The sequence below is a fragment of the Mauremys mutica genome, chromosome 9, assembly GCF_020497125.1.
Source record: "Mauremys mutica isolate MM-2020 ecotype Southern chromosome 9, ASM2049712v1, whole genome shotgun sequence".
NCBI classification, from domain to species: Eukaryota; Metazoa; Chordata; order Testudines; family Geoemydidae; genus Mauremys; species Mauremys mutica.
Window position 1 is genome coordinate 2,609,238 of NC_059080.1, and position 14,246 is coordinate 2,623,483.

General features: G+C 55.0%; 1 protein-coding gene across 3 annotated transcripts in view; it reads left to right on the plus strand.

The window, feature by feature from the left end:
• Positions 1 to 14,246, plus strand: part of LOC123377771 (sodium- and chloride-dependent neutral and basic amino acid transporter B(0+)-like) — a 49,362-nt gene that overhangs the window by 11,299 nt on the left and 23,817 nt on the right. For 2 of the 3 annotated variants that reach the window (XM_045031011.1, XM_045031009.1), the window contains exon 2: positions 13,762 to 13,930. In XM_045031011.1, coding sequence (XP_044886946.1) covers positions 13,762 to 13,930 — 169 coding nt within the window. Of the gene's footprint in view, positions 1 to 12,772; positions 12,851 to 13,761; positions 13,931 to 14,246 lie in introns of those variants that run through there. The other variant, XM_045031010.1, reaches the window with a different exon arrangement.

Sequence of the window (14,246 nt, forward strand, 5' to 3'; positions counted from 1 at the left end):
CCACAAAATGTCAGTTGATATCACTTTGAGGTACAGTACTTTAAAATTAGGAACATCAGTAGATGCCTGACCACAAGATCGCCATGGTAACTAATGGACGTATGCTAATGAACCTGAGACAGAAGGACTAGAAACCTATGGGAGAAAGGTCCCCAACATTAGCTTGAGGAAATACAGATAAGAAAAAGGCCTATTGAATAGGCAGAGACATAGTGAGCGTCAATATTACATATCATAAAAGCTGTTTTCCGGCCCGCGTGCCTTGGCAGATGCCAGGATGATGCCCATGGGGATTGACAATAAGGAAGATGATGATGGTGAGGATGATGAGGGTGACTGACACTTTGGGTCCTTTTGCAAGGGATGGTGTGAGTATATGGCTGTTTAGTTGCTTGTATTGTCCCTACCTACCTTGTTGGGTTGGATTGTTTGTGATCTTGCTGACTGTGTTAATAAAGTATTGCAGATTGAGAAGCTTTTTCTAAGTGCGAGTGTTGCAACCGTGCATGTCGGGGTTCCCAACTGAACAGTAAGTCTAATAATACTGGGCCTGATCTCAGATAGCAACCTATCCAACCTCAGAGTGTTATTGGGAATTCTTAAGTGATCAGTGTAATGAATGCACAATGAATAGATCAGGCAGCGCTGCTCATTTGAATAATGCTCTTCAAATATTCAAGCTCCCAGCTATGTTACCTAGTCCTGGTTTGAGTAACATGTTACCTAGGTGTTGAATGGAGGTGGTCTAGAACTGAAACCTGAATGCAAACATCTCAGGAGTTACAGACTGGATGTCCCTGCAAATTACTAAAAAACCAACAAGACAAACATAGCCAAGTTCTGATGAGATTGTTGCCATCACTATTCCTCTAGCCTTCAATGAGCAAATATCTGTCCAGGAATGAAGTCACCCTCCTTGTGATTCCCAGTAAGATTGCAAATGTGCAAATGTCTTTGTTTCAATCAGTTCATGGTGTGCAACATGAACAAGTCCCTGAGTCCAAAATGACATTCTAACGCAAAGGCAAACCTGGCGCTGTCCTTCATTCGTTAATCAGTCCCACTATCTTTATACCAAGATCAGTTTTCTTTTTCACCCTCTATTTGTTCATAATACTAGTTTAACAAGTTTGGTCGGACACAAAAATGGCAACTTAGCCAGCAAAAACAATTTTGTGTGTGGGATACAGCCAGCTAATTGGAAGCACTTAGGCATATAAAAGAGAAATGTCAGACAATCAAAATTAACCCCTTGCTGGAAATAGTCACACGATAGTGTTGTCTTTTCTTCTGACACTAGTGTCCATTTCTGGTACTAGTGTGACCCCTCTGCTGAGCAGATAACCCTTGCAGGTTGGCTTTCCAGTGGAGGAGATATCAGTGATGTGAAGTCGGGTATTTTCTAAGTGTCACTTGTTTTCTTTACACACATACACCAGCCCAGTGCGGGGCAAACAGCATGGAGGGTAATCTCTTCTCTCCAGAATTTCAGCCCAGCACCGGTTCCCCGTGAGTAACTCCAGCTTGAGCACTGACTCAAATCAGAGACCAAGGCATTGAGCAAATCTCTCCTGCTTCTCAAACAGCTTCCTCTCCACTGGCTCTGCACAGAACATTGCGTAACAAAAGCTACTAACAACACAATAAGCACATTCATCTGATGAAGTGGGTATTCACCCACGAAAGCTTATGCTCCAATACGTCTGTTAGTCTATAAGGTGCCACAGGACTCTTTGCCACTTTTACAGATCCAGACTAACATGGCTACCCCTCTGATACTTAACAACATAATATCTTCCCGACAATATTTGCCAATTTTGGGGCATGTTGTGTTAACCATTTAACAGCCATGATTATAGTTTGCAATATTTTACATTTTAAGACTACAATATTGTACCGTGCAGTGGGTATTAATGGCTGATTCCTGCCTCTGGCATTTTAGTTCCAAATTTTATTTTATTGAAGAGCTAGATTGTGCAACCCTTACTCACCTTGGTCAACTCTTGCGGAGACGAGCAGTGCCGTTGGCTGGGATGGGAATACTTCGTAAGGCATTGCTCCCAGACGGGAGCAGGTGTCACACAAAGAGAAGAGTGGACAGAAGAAGTTACTGTCAGTTACACAAGAGAAAAGCATACACACTAGCCGAGGCAATATAGGTTATTGGTTACAGCCTGGTGGTCAGGCTGCTGGTGGAGAACAAGGATAAATATAATGCCCTGTAAGATCATGTAATGAGGGGGTTTTAGTATGTCAGATCAGCTGAAACACATGCTATGTGATAGACAGCCCTTCTCTTTTCATAGACATGTAGGACTGGAAGAGACCTCAGCAGGTCATCTAGTCCAGTCCCCTGCACTGAGGCAGGACTAAGTATCATCTAGACCATCCCTGACAGGTGTTTGTCTAACCTGCTCTTAAACCTCTCAAAAGACAGAGATTCCACAACCTCCCCAGGTAGTTTGTTCCAGTGCTTAACCACCCTGATACGAAGATTTTCCTAATGTCTAACCTAAACCTCCCTTGCTACAATTTAAGCCCATTAGTTCTTGTCCCGTCCTCATAGATAAGAAGAACTATTTATCACCATTCTCTTTCTAACAACCTTTTAAGTACTTGAAGACTGTTATCATGTGCCCTCTCAGTCTTCTCTTCTCCAGACTAAGCAAACCTAATTTTTTAAATCTTTCTTCCTAGGTCAGGTTTTCTAGACCTCTAGTCATTTTTGTTGCTTTCCTCCGGACTTTTTACAATTTGTCCACATTTTTCCCGAAGTGTGTTGCCTGGAACTGGACACAATACTCCACTTGAGGCCTTATCAGTGACGAATAGAGCGGAAGAATTTCTACTCATGTCTTGCTTACAACACTCCTGCTAATACGCCCCAGAATGATGTTTGCTTTTTTTGCAACAGAGTTACATCGTTGACTCATATTTAGCTTGTGATCCACTCACAGCCCCCAGATCCTTTTCCACAGTACTTATTCCTAGACAGTCATTTCCCATTTTGTGTGTGTGCAACTGATTGTTCCTTCCTCAGTGGAGCACTTTGCATTTGTCCTTATTGAATTTCTTCCTATTTACTTCAGATCATTTCTCTAGTTTCTCAAATCATTTTGAATCCTGTCCTCCAAAGCACTTGCAACCCCTCCCAGCTTGGTATTGTCTGCACATTTTAGAAGTGTGCTCTCCATGCCATTATCCAAATCATTTATGAAGCTATTGGATAAAACCAGACCCAGGACCAACCCCTGCGGAACCCCATTCAATGCCCTTCCAGCTTGACTGTGAACCATTGATAACCACTCTCTGAATATGACTTTTCAATCAGTTGTGCATCCATCTTATAGTTTGTCTAGATTGTATTTCCCTAGTTTGCTCATGAGGTCATGTGAGGCCGTATCGAAAGCCTTACTAAAACTGAGATAGCTCACGTCTATTGCTCCTCCCGCGCGTCCTTTTCTGCCTTCTTTTCAAAACAGTTTTCATGTAACTAATGGGGATATGGGTGGTTTCCATATGCAGCAGCACCCAAATGTTACTGAGGAAAATGACATAAGAGACTGATTCAATGGGGAAGAATTTGCTAATAATTGAAATATGTCACTGTTAGCAAGGGCTGTGGGACTCATCTGGGCACTCTCAATAACTGACACTCCAGCCATTATATTGCTGAATATTCATACTCTCTGTTATATTTCTATGAAGAATGATTCCCTGGTTCCCATTATTCACAGCTCTGAAAAAATTCCCCTCCCATTAAGCTACTTATTATATTATGAATTGTGTGCGTTGCCCCAGAGCTTAGGTTTTGATAAGTATACACTCCCGGTTTGTATTTTTCATGCAATTTTAACTCCTCCCTTGTATTAGTGGAACTTGTTATGTTGGGTTAATGATATGCTCCCTAGTTGCACATTTCAATTGCTCAAAGAAAAACAGGTTGAAGATACATGTGGCTTATATAAATACAAGGTTAGGAAGAAGAGGCTTGAGGCTTTTTTTAAAGTTTATTTCAATTCTTTAAAAGTGGTTAGTAAAATGTTGTAAGTTTCAGAAAGCAAAAAGTGTTTTTATTCATAGAAAACCCTGAGAAAGACTCTTTAGGTCGAGATTTTTGTATGTTGGACAGTTAGACCAGAGCTATTTCATCCAGTTTCTGAAAGTAATGGAGCCAGTTCTCCCTCAGTTATACAGGACCAACTCTGAGATACCTGAGGGAAGACCAGGGACCAGCGTCTGTGTCTAATGCCTAAGGAAGATGTCAGGCTACTGTGGCTATACTCCTGTTTATACTCATGCTAGCTTGATAAGAACTGGTGCTCCTAGTGTAAGCATCGCCTCAGAGAGTGTTCCAATGAATAAAGATCTCACTGGAGAACTAGTACCTGGGATTAAGTCAACACTGCTGCTTAGAAAACTATATTGCAGATAATGCTGTCATTGTTCGATGTTAACAGTCAGCTGCGTGCACGTGTTCTCCCTGTGTGCTGTCCCGACTCTGCGCAGGTCATTGGCACAGCAGACCCCGAGAGAACCCCAATGACCATAGACTCCGATAAGGTACGAAGGCACCTGGCCAGGTTTATTGCGAAACGAAAAAACACAGTCTCCAGCTCCCCAGATCAGATGTCTACAGTTCTGCTAGTACATATGTGCCTCCTGACAATGGACTGGCTCAGTCAGTGGCAGGACTTACCACTGCCCCCTAGGCCAGACAAAGTCAACCCCTCAGAGATCCATTTTTATACACAGGTACAAACAACTTACACATCACTCTTGATGCATTGAGGTACAACCCCTCTACATGTTAAGGTGCCATCTATTACCTTGTCCATGTGGGTTCAAGCAAAACAACTCTATCCATCATATTATCCTTTTAACTCTGTCTTTAGGATGAGTCAGCATGTTCCTGTTATCTGAGCGGAAATGTGCTCATGTTGGAGTGTTCTGGTACCATCCTGGCACGTGTTTACATCTCTTGTGCCCAGTACCTTTAGGTATGTGTGTGTTTGCAGCATCAGCCCTCTTCATGCCAGAATCTGTGAGCAGGGCCTGCCTCTGGCTCACAGCTTCACTTTGTGTTATATCAGAAAAGTCTTGACCATTACTTTAGCTCAGGCCTTAGGCCTCATACCAGGCCTCAGATACAAGGACTTATATTTCAGGACCTCATCTTACTACAATGTACAATAGAGCTGGTAAAAAAAAAAGGTTGATGGAGCAGTTTTCCACTGGAAAATGCCATTTCATCTTAAGCTACATGTTTTGCTGGAATGTGTCATAAAGATTCAAAATTGAAAGGGAGTATTTCATTTCGACTTTCTCAATTCATTTCATTCCATTCCAACCTTCTAGTTTTGACGCACCGTCTGAGAGAAATGACATGTTTTGACACTGAAATGACATGTTTTGACAGTTCTTCTGAACTTTCTGAATCAAAAGTTTTGTGAACTTCTATTGTGAACTTGCAATGTAGATGCTCAGGCTCAGGCTGTTACCTGAGCGCTGGGACCCTCCCACTTTGCGGGGTCCTAGAGCCCAGGCTCCAGCCCAAGTCCAGACGTCTACACAGCAATGAAACAGACCAAGTACTGCGAGCCCGAGTCAGCTGGCATGGGCCAGCCCTGGGGGTCTAACTGCAGTGTAGACAGACCCTCGGAATCATCCCCTCCTGCCAGCTCTTCCAGATGTGCTTCCCTGCTGCTTGCAGCTGGCCCAGAATGCAATAGTTGCTCACAGGGTGGAGTAACTGGGTTTACATTACACCCACCCTGTGTTACTCTCCATGGGTTGCCCGGGAAGTGTCAGGTTGGTTTCAAGTAGGTGGTGAAGGCTCTGGCTCTATTCCAGACCATTACACTCAGGCACCTCCTACCACTCAAGGACAGAGAATGGCCACGAACTCATGAAAAGTACAGAGCATCTCTTAGAACCGCAGTTAATTGGGACTCAGCGATGGCCATTACAGCCTTGCCAAGCATTGCCTTGTGTACCTCCCCACACAGCATTGCTAGGATCCGTGTGAGCGGGCTGAGCAGAGGGGTGGTCACTCCCGGAGCACGGACGGCAAGCCCGGAACACCCAACTGCCTCCCTGCAGTCAGCTCCCCCTGGAATGCACTCACCAGGGAGTGGCTCCTGGAGGTTCCCAGCCTCTGCAATAATGTCATTCAGCCTCCTGCTGAGTCTGCAGCTTATGCCCAAGTAAATGTGTTAGTCTCTACGGTGCCACAAGGACTCCTCGTTGTTTTTTCTGATAGAGACTAACACGGCTACCGCTCTGAAGCTTCGCCCACTGTGCAGTAGTGTGGGAGGATGTCAAGGAGGTCAGTGCCATTCATGGAAATCAGGGAACGTGCACACATGGCAAGTGATGGGCTGGTGGTGTGATTAAGGGCACAGGCTGGGATTGCATAGTTCAGATATCCCCAGACCATCCACAGCGGTGGAGCTGGCAGGCGTGTCGGCTGTTACGTTGATCACAGACTGGGTGTCAGGCTGGCACCGTTCACCAGAGAGTGGATCAGACCCCACCCCACATGCAAATCATCTAGTCTTCAGTTCCTGAGGTCAATTCCAGGCAGTGCCATAGACACCCCGTGACTTGGCAGGTCCCTTCAGGCCGTGGAGGGGAAAAGTGCAGTTAGGCGCCTGGTGAGATTTTCAGATGCCCCTAGGAACCAAACGTCCACTGAACCCAATAGCAATTTGGCACCTAGGAGCTTTTGAATCTCTCACCAGGTGCCTCTCAGCATCTTTGGGTGCCTAAACACCTTGGAAAACTGGCCCTTGGTCTCTCTGTGTCTCCATTCCCCATCTGTAAAATGAGGATAACATATTCCCCTGTCTTGCCGGGGTGCTGGGTGGTTAGATCATGAATTTTTGTGGGGTGCTTGGACTTTACCACTGTGGGCGCCATATGACAATGGTCTATGGGTTGGGAGCACAAAGAGCAGGGGCAGCAGGCCAGCAGGTTAGGTGGATGTGTTGCCAGGACGGGGAGATAGTTAGGAGGATGGATGGATGTGGGGGAGTGGCTGGATGTGTCAGTTGTGGGGTGGCTGGCTGACATGTAGGTGAATGTGTGTGTCAGGAAGTGGGTAGGAGGATGGGTGTGTCAGAGGCAGGGGGTAGGCAGGAGGATAGATGTTTTGGGGTGGTTGGGGAGATGTCAAGTGTGGGCGGGGGTGGCCAGCTGGCAGGTAGACAGATGTTCTGGGGGTGGTTGGCTGGCAGGTTGGTGGATGGGTGTTTCAGAGGGTGAGTAGGAGGATGGATGTGTTGGGGGAAGGTGGATGGATGTGTCGAGGGGGTAGTTGGGTGTGGGGGTGGATGGATATGTCAGGGGTAGTTAGGGGGATGGATGCTCTGGGTGGGAGGGTGGATGGATGTGTCGAGCGGGGGTAGTTAGGAGGATGAATGTGTGGGGAGGAGGATGGATGTGTTGAGGGGGTAGTTAGGAGGATGGATGTGTTGAGGGTTAGTTAGGAGGATAGATGTAGGGGGTGTCTGGGGATAGGTACGTAGGTGGGAGGATGGATGTGTCAGGGGTAGTTAGGAGGATGGTTGTGCAGGAGGGGGAGGTGGATGGATATGTTGGGGGCTAGTTAGGCGGATAGATGTGCACGGGGGAGGATGGATGCATTGGTGGGGGTAGTTAGGAGGATGGATGTGTCAGGGTGGGAGAGTGGAGGGATGCATTGGGTGAGGGGGGTGGATGGATATGTTGCTGGGGGTAGTTAGAAGGATGGATGTGTGGGGGGAGGATGGTTGTGTGGGGGTGGGGGGAGAGTGGGAGGGGTATTTAGGTGGGTGGATGTGTTGGGGGTTAGTTAGAAGGATAGATGTAGGGAGGTGTCTGGGGGTAGGTACGTAGATGGGAGGATGGATATGTGTGTGTGTGGATGGATGTGTTGGGGGGTAGTTAGGAGGATGGATGTGTCAAGGTGGGAGTATGGATGTGTTCAGTGTGGGAGTGTATGGATATGTCGGGAGTAGTTAGGAGGATGGATGTGTTGGGGGGGTAGTTAGGAGGATGGATGTGTCAGGGTGGGAGGGTGGATGGGTGTGTTGGGTGGGGGTTAGGAGGATGGATGTGTCATGTGGGGAGTTAGTAGGATAGATGTGTCGGGGTGGGAGGGTGGATGGATGTGTTCACTGTGGGGGTGGATGGATATGTCAAGGGTAGTTAGGAGGATGGATGTGTGTGGGGAGGATGGATGTATCAAGTGGGGGGCTAGTTAGGAGGACAGATGTAGGGGTGTCTAGGGGTAGGTACTTAGTTGGGAAGATGGATGTGCGATGGGGAGAGGATGGATGTGTCAGGGTGGATCGATGTGTTGGGAGGTAGTTAGGAGGATGGATGTGTGGGAAGGTGGATACATGCATGGGGGGTAGTTAGGAGGATGGATGTGTTGGGGGGGTAGTTAGGAGGATGGATGTGCAGGAGGAGGCTGGATATGGCAAGTGGGAGTTAGTTAGGAGGATAGATGTAGGGAGGTGCTTGGGGTAGGTATGTAGGTAGGAGGATGGATGTGCGAGGTGGGACGATGGATGTGTGTAGGGGTGGATGGATGTGTTGGGGGCTAGTTAGGAGGATGGATCTGCAGGGTGGATGGATGTTTCATCGAATTTTCTTGGTGTTTGGTGGAACCTGCAACTCAATCACTGTAGTGTGTAGTCACTGTAGTGTTGTGTTTAAGACCCTTCTGGAAGGTAACTCGCCTTTAAACAGAAGTAAAACTCATGCAGTGTTGCCAACTCTGATGATTTTGTCATGATTTTTATTATAATGATTAAGTATCAGAGGGGTAGCCGTGTTAGTCTGGATCTGTAAAAGCAGCAAAGAATCCTGTGGCACCTTATAGACTAACAGACGTTTTGCAGCATGAGCTTTCGTGGGTGCATCCGACGAAGTGGGTATTCGCCCACGAAAGCTCATGCTGCAAAACGTCTGTTAGTCTATAAGGTGCCACAGGATTCTTTGCTGCTTTTACATGATAATTATTATTTTCCTTAAAGCTCCTGGAGTCAAGTCATCTGTGATGATTTCAGCCTTCGTTCTTAAAGAAAAATGAAGTTTCTAGCCCTTGTGGCTGTGGAGAGAGCTTCAAAGTGTGACCTCAGTGCGCCCTAAAGGCTCAAAAAGCAGAATGTAAATAAAAAGAACCCCAAAATCTATAATTTTACATAATCTCATGATTTTAAAGCCAATCTCATGATTTTTGGTGAGCCTGAGTCATGATTTTTGAACATTGGGGGTTGGCAATACTTGAAAGTGACTTGAAAGTGTCAGTTTCACTCCTGTTTAAGGTCAGTTTCTAGTCTGTTATTCCTAGTAACATCCCCAGAGCCCCAGGCAGGTGCAGTATAGATTAACTCGTAGGGTCTTGTCCTAGTTGGATGTTATGATCTATTCCAAGCTCAATGAATTGCAAAGAAGTGACAGAAAGTCATCTAGATTTTGCTACAATGGTTCCAATGGTTGTATTCAGAGTTAGTAACAAAGTCAGAATAGACATTAATTTTTTAAACCTAACCAGTGTCCCTTAAGTGGATTGACACAAGATGTCAGAACATGTTAGTACTGGAGCTGAATGGGTCTAATATTTATTTCATTTCCTTTTTTTATATAGAGATTAGAAATTATCTGACAAGAGCACCTATGTTATTTCCAAAAAACAAATGCACCCCTCAAAAAGCCCCAAACAAGTAGCCTCTGGACTCATGGTTAAAGTTGCCCCCCCATCTGAAATGGTGCCACTAGGTGGGTAGGAGGATGTGTGTGTGTGGTGAGGGGTAGGTAGATGGGGGGATTATTGGGTGGGGGCTGGCTGGAAGGAGGAAGGATGATTGCGGGGGCTGTCTGGCTGGATGTGCAGGGGGGCAGCAGGTAGGAGGATGTGTGGGGGGAGGATGATTGTGGGGGGCTGGCTGGATGTGCGGGGGTGGCAAGTGGGAGGATGTGGGGGGAAGATGGATGTGCTGAGGGGACTAGTGGGGGAGAGGATGGCTGTGCGGGGGGGATGGCAGGTAGGAGGATGTGCGGGGGGGACAATGAATGTGGTGGGGGTTGGCTAGATGTGCAAGGGGGCTGGATGGATGTGCGGGGGGCTGGCAGGTACAAGGATGGGGGGGACTGGCAGGATGGGTGGGGGGCTGGCAGGTGGGAGGATGTGGGGGGGCTAGCAGGAGGCTAGTGCTGGGGGCAAATGCATGTGCGGGGGGTGGCAAGTGGGAGGATGTGGGTGGGAGGATGGATGTGTGGTGGGGCGGCAGGTAGGAGGATGTGTGGAGGATGTCGGGGGGAGGATGATTGTGGGGGGGCTGGTTGGATGTGGGGGGGCTGGCAGGTGGGAGGATGTGTGGGGGGAGGATGATTGGGGCAGGGCCGCCCAGAGGGGGGGGCAAGAGGGGCAATTTGCCTCAGGCCCCGAGCCCCACGGGGGCCCCCACCAGAGTTTTTCGGGGCCCCTGGAGCGGGGTCCCTCACTTGCTCCGGGGGGCCCGGCAAACTCTTGTGCGGGGCCGGGCGCAGGAGCTTCTGCCGCTCCCGGTCTTCGCCGGCGGGGGGGTCCTTCCGCTCTGGGACCCGCCGCCAAAGACCCATGGCGGGGACACCCCCCCTCCGCCGAATTACCGCCGAAGACCGGGCTGCACTTCGGCAGCGGGTCCCGCTTCGGCGGTAATTCGATGGCAGGGGGTCCCCGCTGCGGGTCTTCGGGGCACTTTGGCGGCGGGTCCCGGAACGGAAGGGCCCCCCGCCGCCGAAGACCCAGGGCCCCCGGAATCCTCTGGGCGGCCCTGGATTGGGGGGGGCTGGCTGAATGTGCCGGGGGGCGGCAGGTGGGAGGATGGGGGGGTGGATGTGCGGGAGGACGGCAGGTGGGAGGATGCGGCGGGGGGGCGGCAGGGGGGAGGATGCGGGGGGGTGGATGTGCGGGGGGGCGGCAGGTGGGAGGATGCGGAGGGGCGGCAGGTGGGAGGATGCGGGGGGCCGGATGCGGCGGGGGGGCGGCAGGTGGGAGGATGCGGGGGGTGGATGTGCGGGGGGCGGCAGGTGGGAGGATGCGGAGGGGGGCGGCAGGTGGGAGGATGCGGGGGGGTAGATGTGCGGGGGGGGTGGCAGGGGGGAGGATGCGGGGGGTGGATGTGCAGGGGGCGGCAGGTGGGAGGATGCGGGGGGTGGATGTGCGGGGGGCGGCAGGTGGGAGGATGCGGGGGGGGATGTGCGGGGGGCGGCAGGTGGGAGGATGCGGGGGGTGGATGTGCGGGGGGGCGGCAGGTGGGAGGATGCGGCGGGGGGGCGGCAGGTGGGAGGATGCGGCGGGGGGGCCGCAGGTGGGAGGATGCGGGGGGGGGCGGCAGGTGGGAGGATGCGGGAGGCTGGATGCGGCGGGGGGGCGGCAGGTGGGAGGATGCGGGGGGAGGCGGCAGGTGGGAGGATGCGGGGGGTGGATGTGCGGGGGGGACGGCAGGTGGGAGGATGCGGGGGGGTGGGTGTGCGGGGGGCGGCAGGTGGGAGGATGCGGGGGGGTGGGTGTGCGGGGGGGCGGCAGGTGGGAGGAGGCGGGGGGTGGATGCTGAGGGGGGGCGGCAGGTGGGAGGATGCGGGGGGTGGATGTGCGGGGGGCGGCAGGAGGGAGGATGCGGGGGGAGGAAGAGCGGGGGGGCGGCAGGTGGGAGGATGCGGCGGGGGGGCGGCAGGTGGGAGGATGCCGGGGGCTGGATGCGGAGTGGGGCAGGCAGGTGGGAGGATGCGGGGGGCTGGATGCGGCGGGGGGGCGGCAGGTGGGAGGATGCGGGGGGAGGCGGCAGGTGGGAGGATGCGGGGGGTGGATGTGCGGGGGGGCGGCAGGTGGAAGGAGGCGGGGGGTGGATGTGCGGGGGGGCGGCAGGTGGGAGGAGGCGGGGGGTGGATGTGCGGGGGGGGCGGCAGGTGGGAGGAGGCGGGGGGTGGATGTGCGGGTGGGCGGCAGGTGGGAGGAGGCGGGGGGTGGATGCGGCGGGGGGGCGGCAGGTGGGTGGATGCGGGGGCGGGGGCGGCAGGTGGGAGGATGCGGGGGGTGGATGTGCGGGGGGCGGCAGGTGGGAGGATGCGGGGGGTGGATGTGCGGGGGGCGGCAGGTGGGAGGATGCGGGGGGGGCGGCAGGTGGGAGGATGCGGGGGGTGGATGTGCGGGGAGGCGGCAGGTGGGAGGATGCGGGGGCGGTGGGGGCGGCAGGTGGGAGGATGCGGGGGGGTGGGTGTGCGGGCGGGCGGCAGGTGGGAGGAGGCGGGGGGTGGATGTGCGGGGAGGCGGCAGGTGGGAAGATGCGGCGGGGGGCGGCACGTGGGAGGATGCTGGGGCGGGGGGGGGCTGGCAGGTGGGAGGAGGCGCGGGGAGGATGCGGCGGGGGGCGGCAGGTGGGAGGATGCGGGGGGTGGATGTGCGGGGGGGCGGCAGGTGGGAGGATGCGGGGGGTGGATGTGCGGGGGGGCGGCAGGTGGGAGGAGGCGGGGGGTGGATGTGCGGGGGGGCGGCAGGTGGGAGGATGCGGGGGGTGGATGTGCGGGGGGGCGGCAGGTGGGAGGAGGCGGGGGAGGAGGCTGGCAGGTGATTTCCCTGCCGCAGCCCCGGCCCCGCCCTGCCGCGGGGAGCCCGCCTGGGAGGTGCCCAACCCGCCGCGCCCCACCCGGGGCAGCCCCGGTCCCGCCGCGCTCGTCACGGCCGGGCAGCCCACGGGGGCGGGGGGCGGATAAAGGGCCCGGCCCCGCGGCCGCCGCTCACTCGGGCCGGGGAGCGCTCGGAGCCGGGCTCATGGGGACACTCGCGCCGCCCGCCCGCCTCTGCTGCGGGAGAAGGAAGGTGCGAGCCGGGCAGGTGCCGCCGGGGGGGGGCTCGGGACCCCCGGACAGATGCATCGGTGGGGGGGCGCTCGGGGGCCCCGGGCAGGTGCAGCCGGGGGGGGGCGCTCGGGACCCCTGGGCAGGTGCAGCCGGGGGCGGGGCTCGTAACCCCGGGCAGGTGCAGCGGGGGGGGGCGCTCGGGGCAGGAGCGGCGGGGGGGGGGCTCGGGGCGCCGGGCAGGTGCAGCGGGGGGGGGCGCTCGGGACCCCTGGGCAGGTGCAGCGGGGGGGGGGCGCTCGGGGCAGGGGCAGCGGGGGGGGGCCCACGGGACCCCGGGGCAGGTGCAGCGGGGGGGGGCGCTCGGGGCCGGGGCAGCGGGGGGGGCGCTCGGGGCCCCGGGGCAGGGGCACCGGGGGCCGCGATAGGGACCCCGGGGCAGGTGCAGCGGGGGGGGGCGCTCGGGACCCCTGGGCAGGTGCAGCGGGGGGGGCGCTCGGGACCCCTGGGCAGGTGCAGCGGGGGGGGCGATCGGGACCCCTGGGCAGGTGCAGCCGGGGGGGGGCACTCGGGACCCCTGGGCAGGTGCAGCCAGGGGGGGCGCTCGGGACCCCTGGGCAGGTGCAGCCGGGGTCGGGAGGGCGCTCGGGGCCCTGGGCAGGTGCAACCGGGGTCAGGGGGGCGCTCGGGGCCCCGGGCAGGTGCAGCCGGGATGGGTGGGGGGCGCTCAGGCCCCTCGGACACGAGCCCTGAGGCACCCAGTGCAGCTGGGTGTCCTCCCGAAACACCGGCAGCACCGGGGTCTCGGCTCCGTCTCTCTCCCTTCGGCTCCACATTTCGGGTCAGTTGCCGCGGGCTCTTGGCCCAGTTGCTGGGAGCAGCAGAGACGCTCCCAGCCGGGCCCGCGGTGACCCCCCCTCTCTGCTCCCCCAGGACTTCACCCTGTCGCAGGGGAAAGATGCCCCCGCGGGGCAGAGCGAGGAGCACTCGGAGCGCGGGCACTGGTCCAGCAAGACGGACTATCTGCTGTCCATGTTGGGCTACGCGGTGGGGCTGGGCAGCATCTGGCGGTTCCCCTACCTCACGTACAAGAACGGAGGCGGTGAGTGCTGCCTTTCTCTGCGGTGTGCGGTCCCCAAGCTCCGTGCTTGAGGAGAGCAGGATTGTGAGCCCCCGCGGCGGGTGTCAGACCCACTCGAGCCCCAATCTCAGAGCCAAACACCCCGGAGCTGCTGGAGAAGTTGGGAGTCAGATTTGAATGAAAGTTAAGATGGTATCAGCCTTTCTAATGGGGTTGCCAGGGCTGGCTTAGTCTTGCTGGAGCCCAGGGCTGAAGCCAAAGCCCGAGAGTTTCAGGCCCGGGTGGCGGGGCTCAGATTACAGGCCCCTTGTCTGGGGCTGAAGCCCTTGGGCTTTGG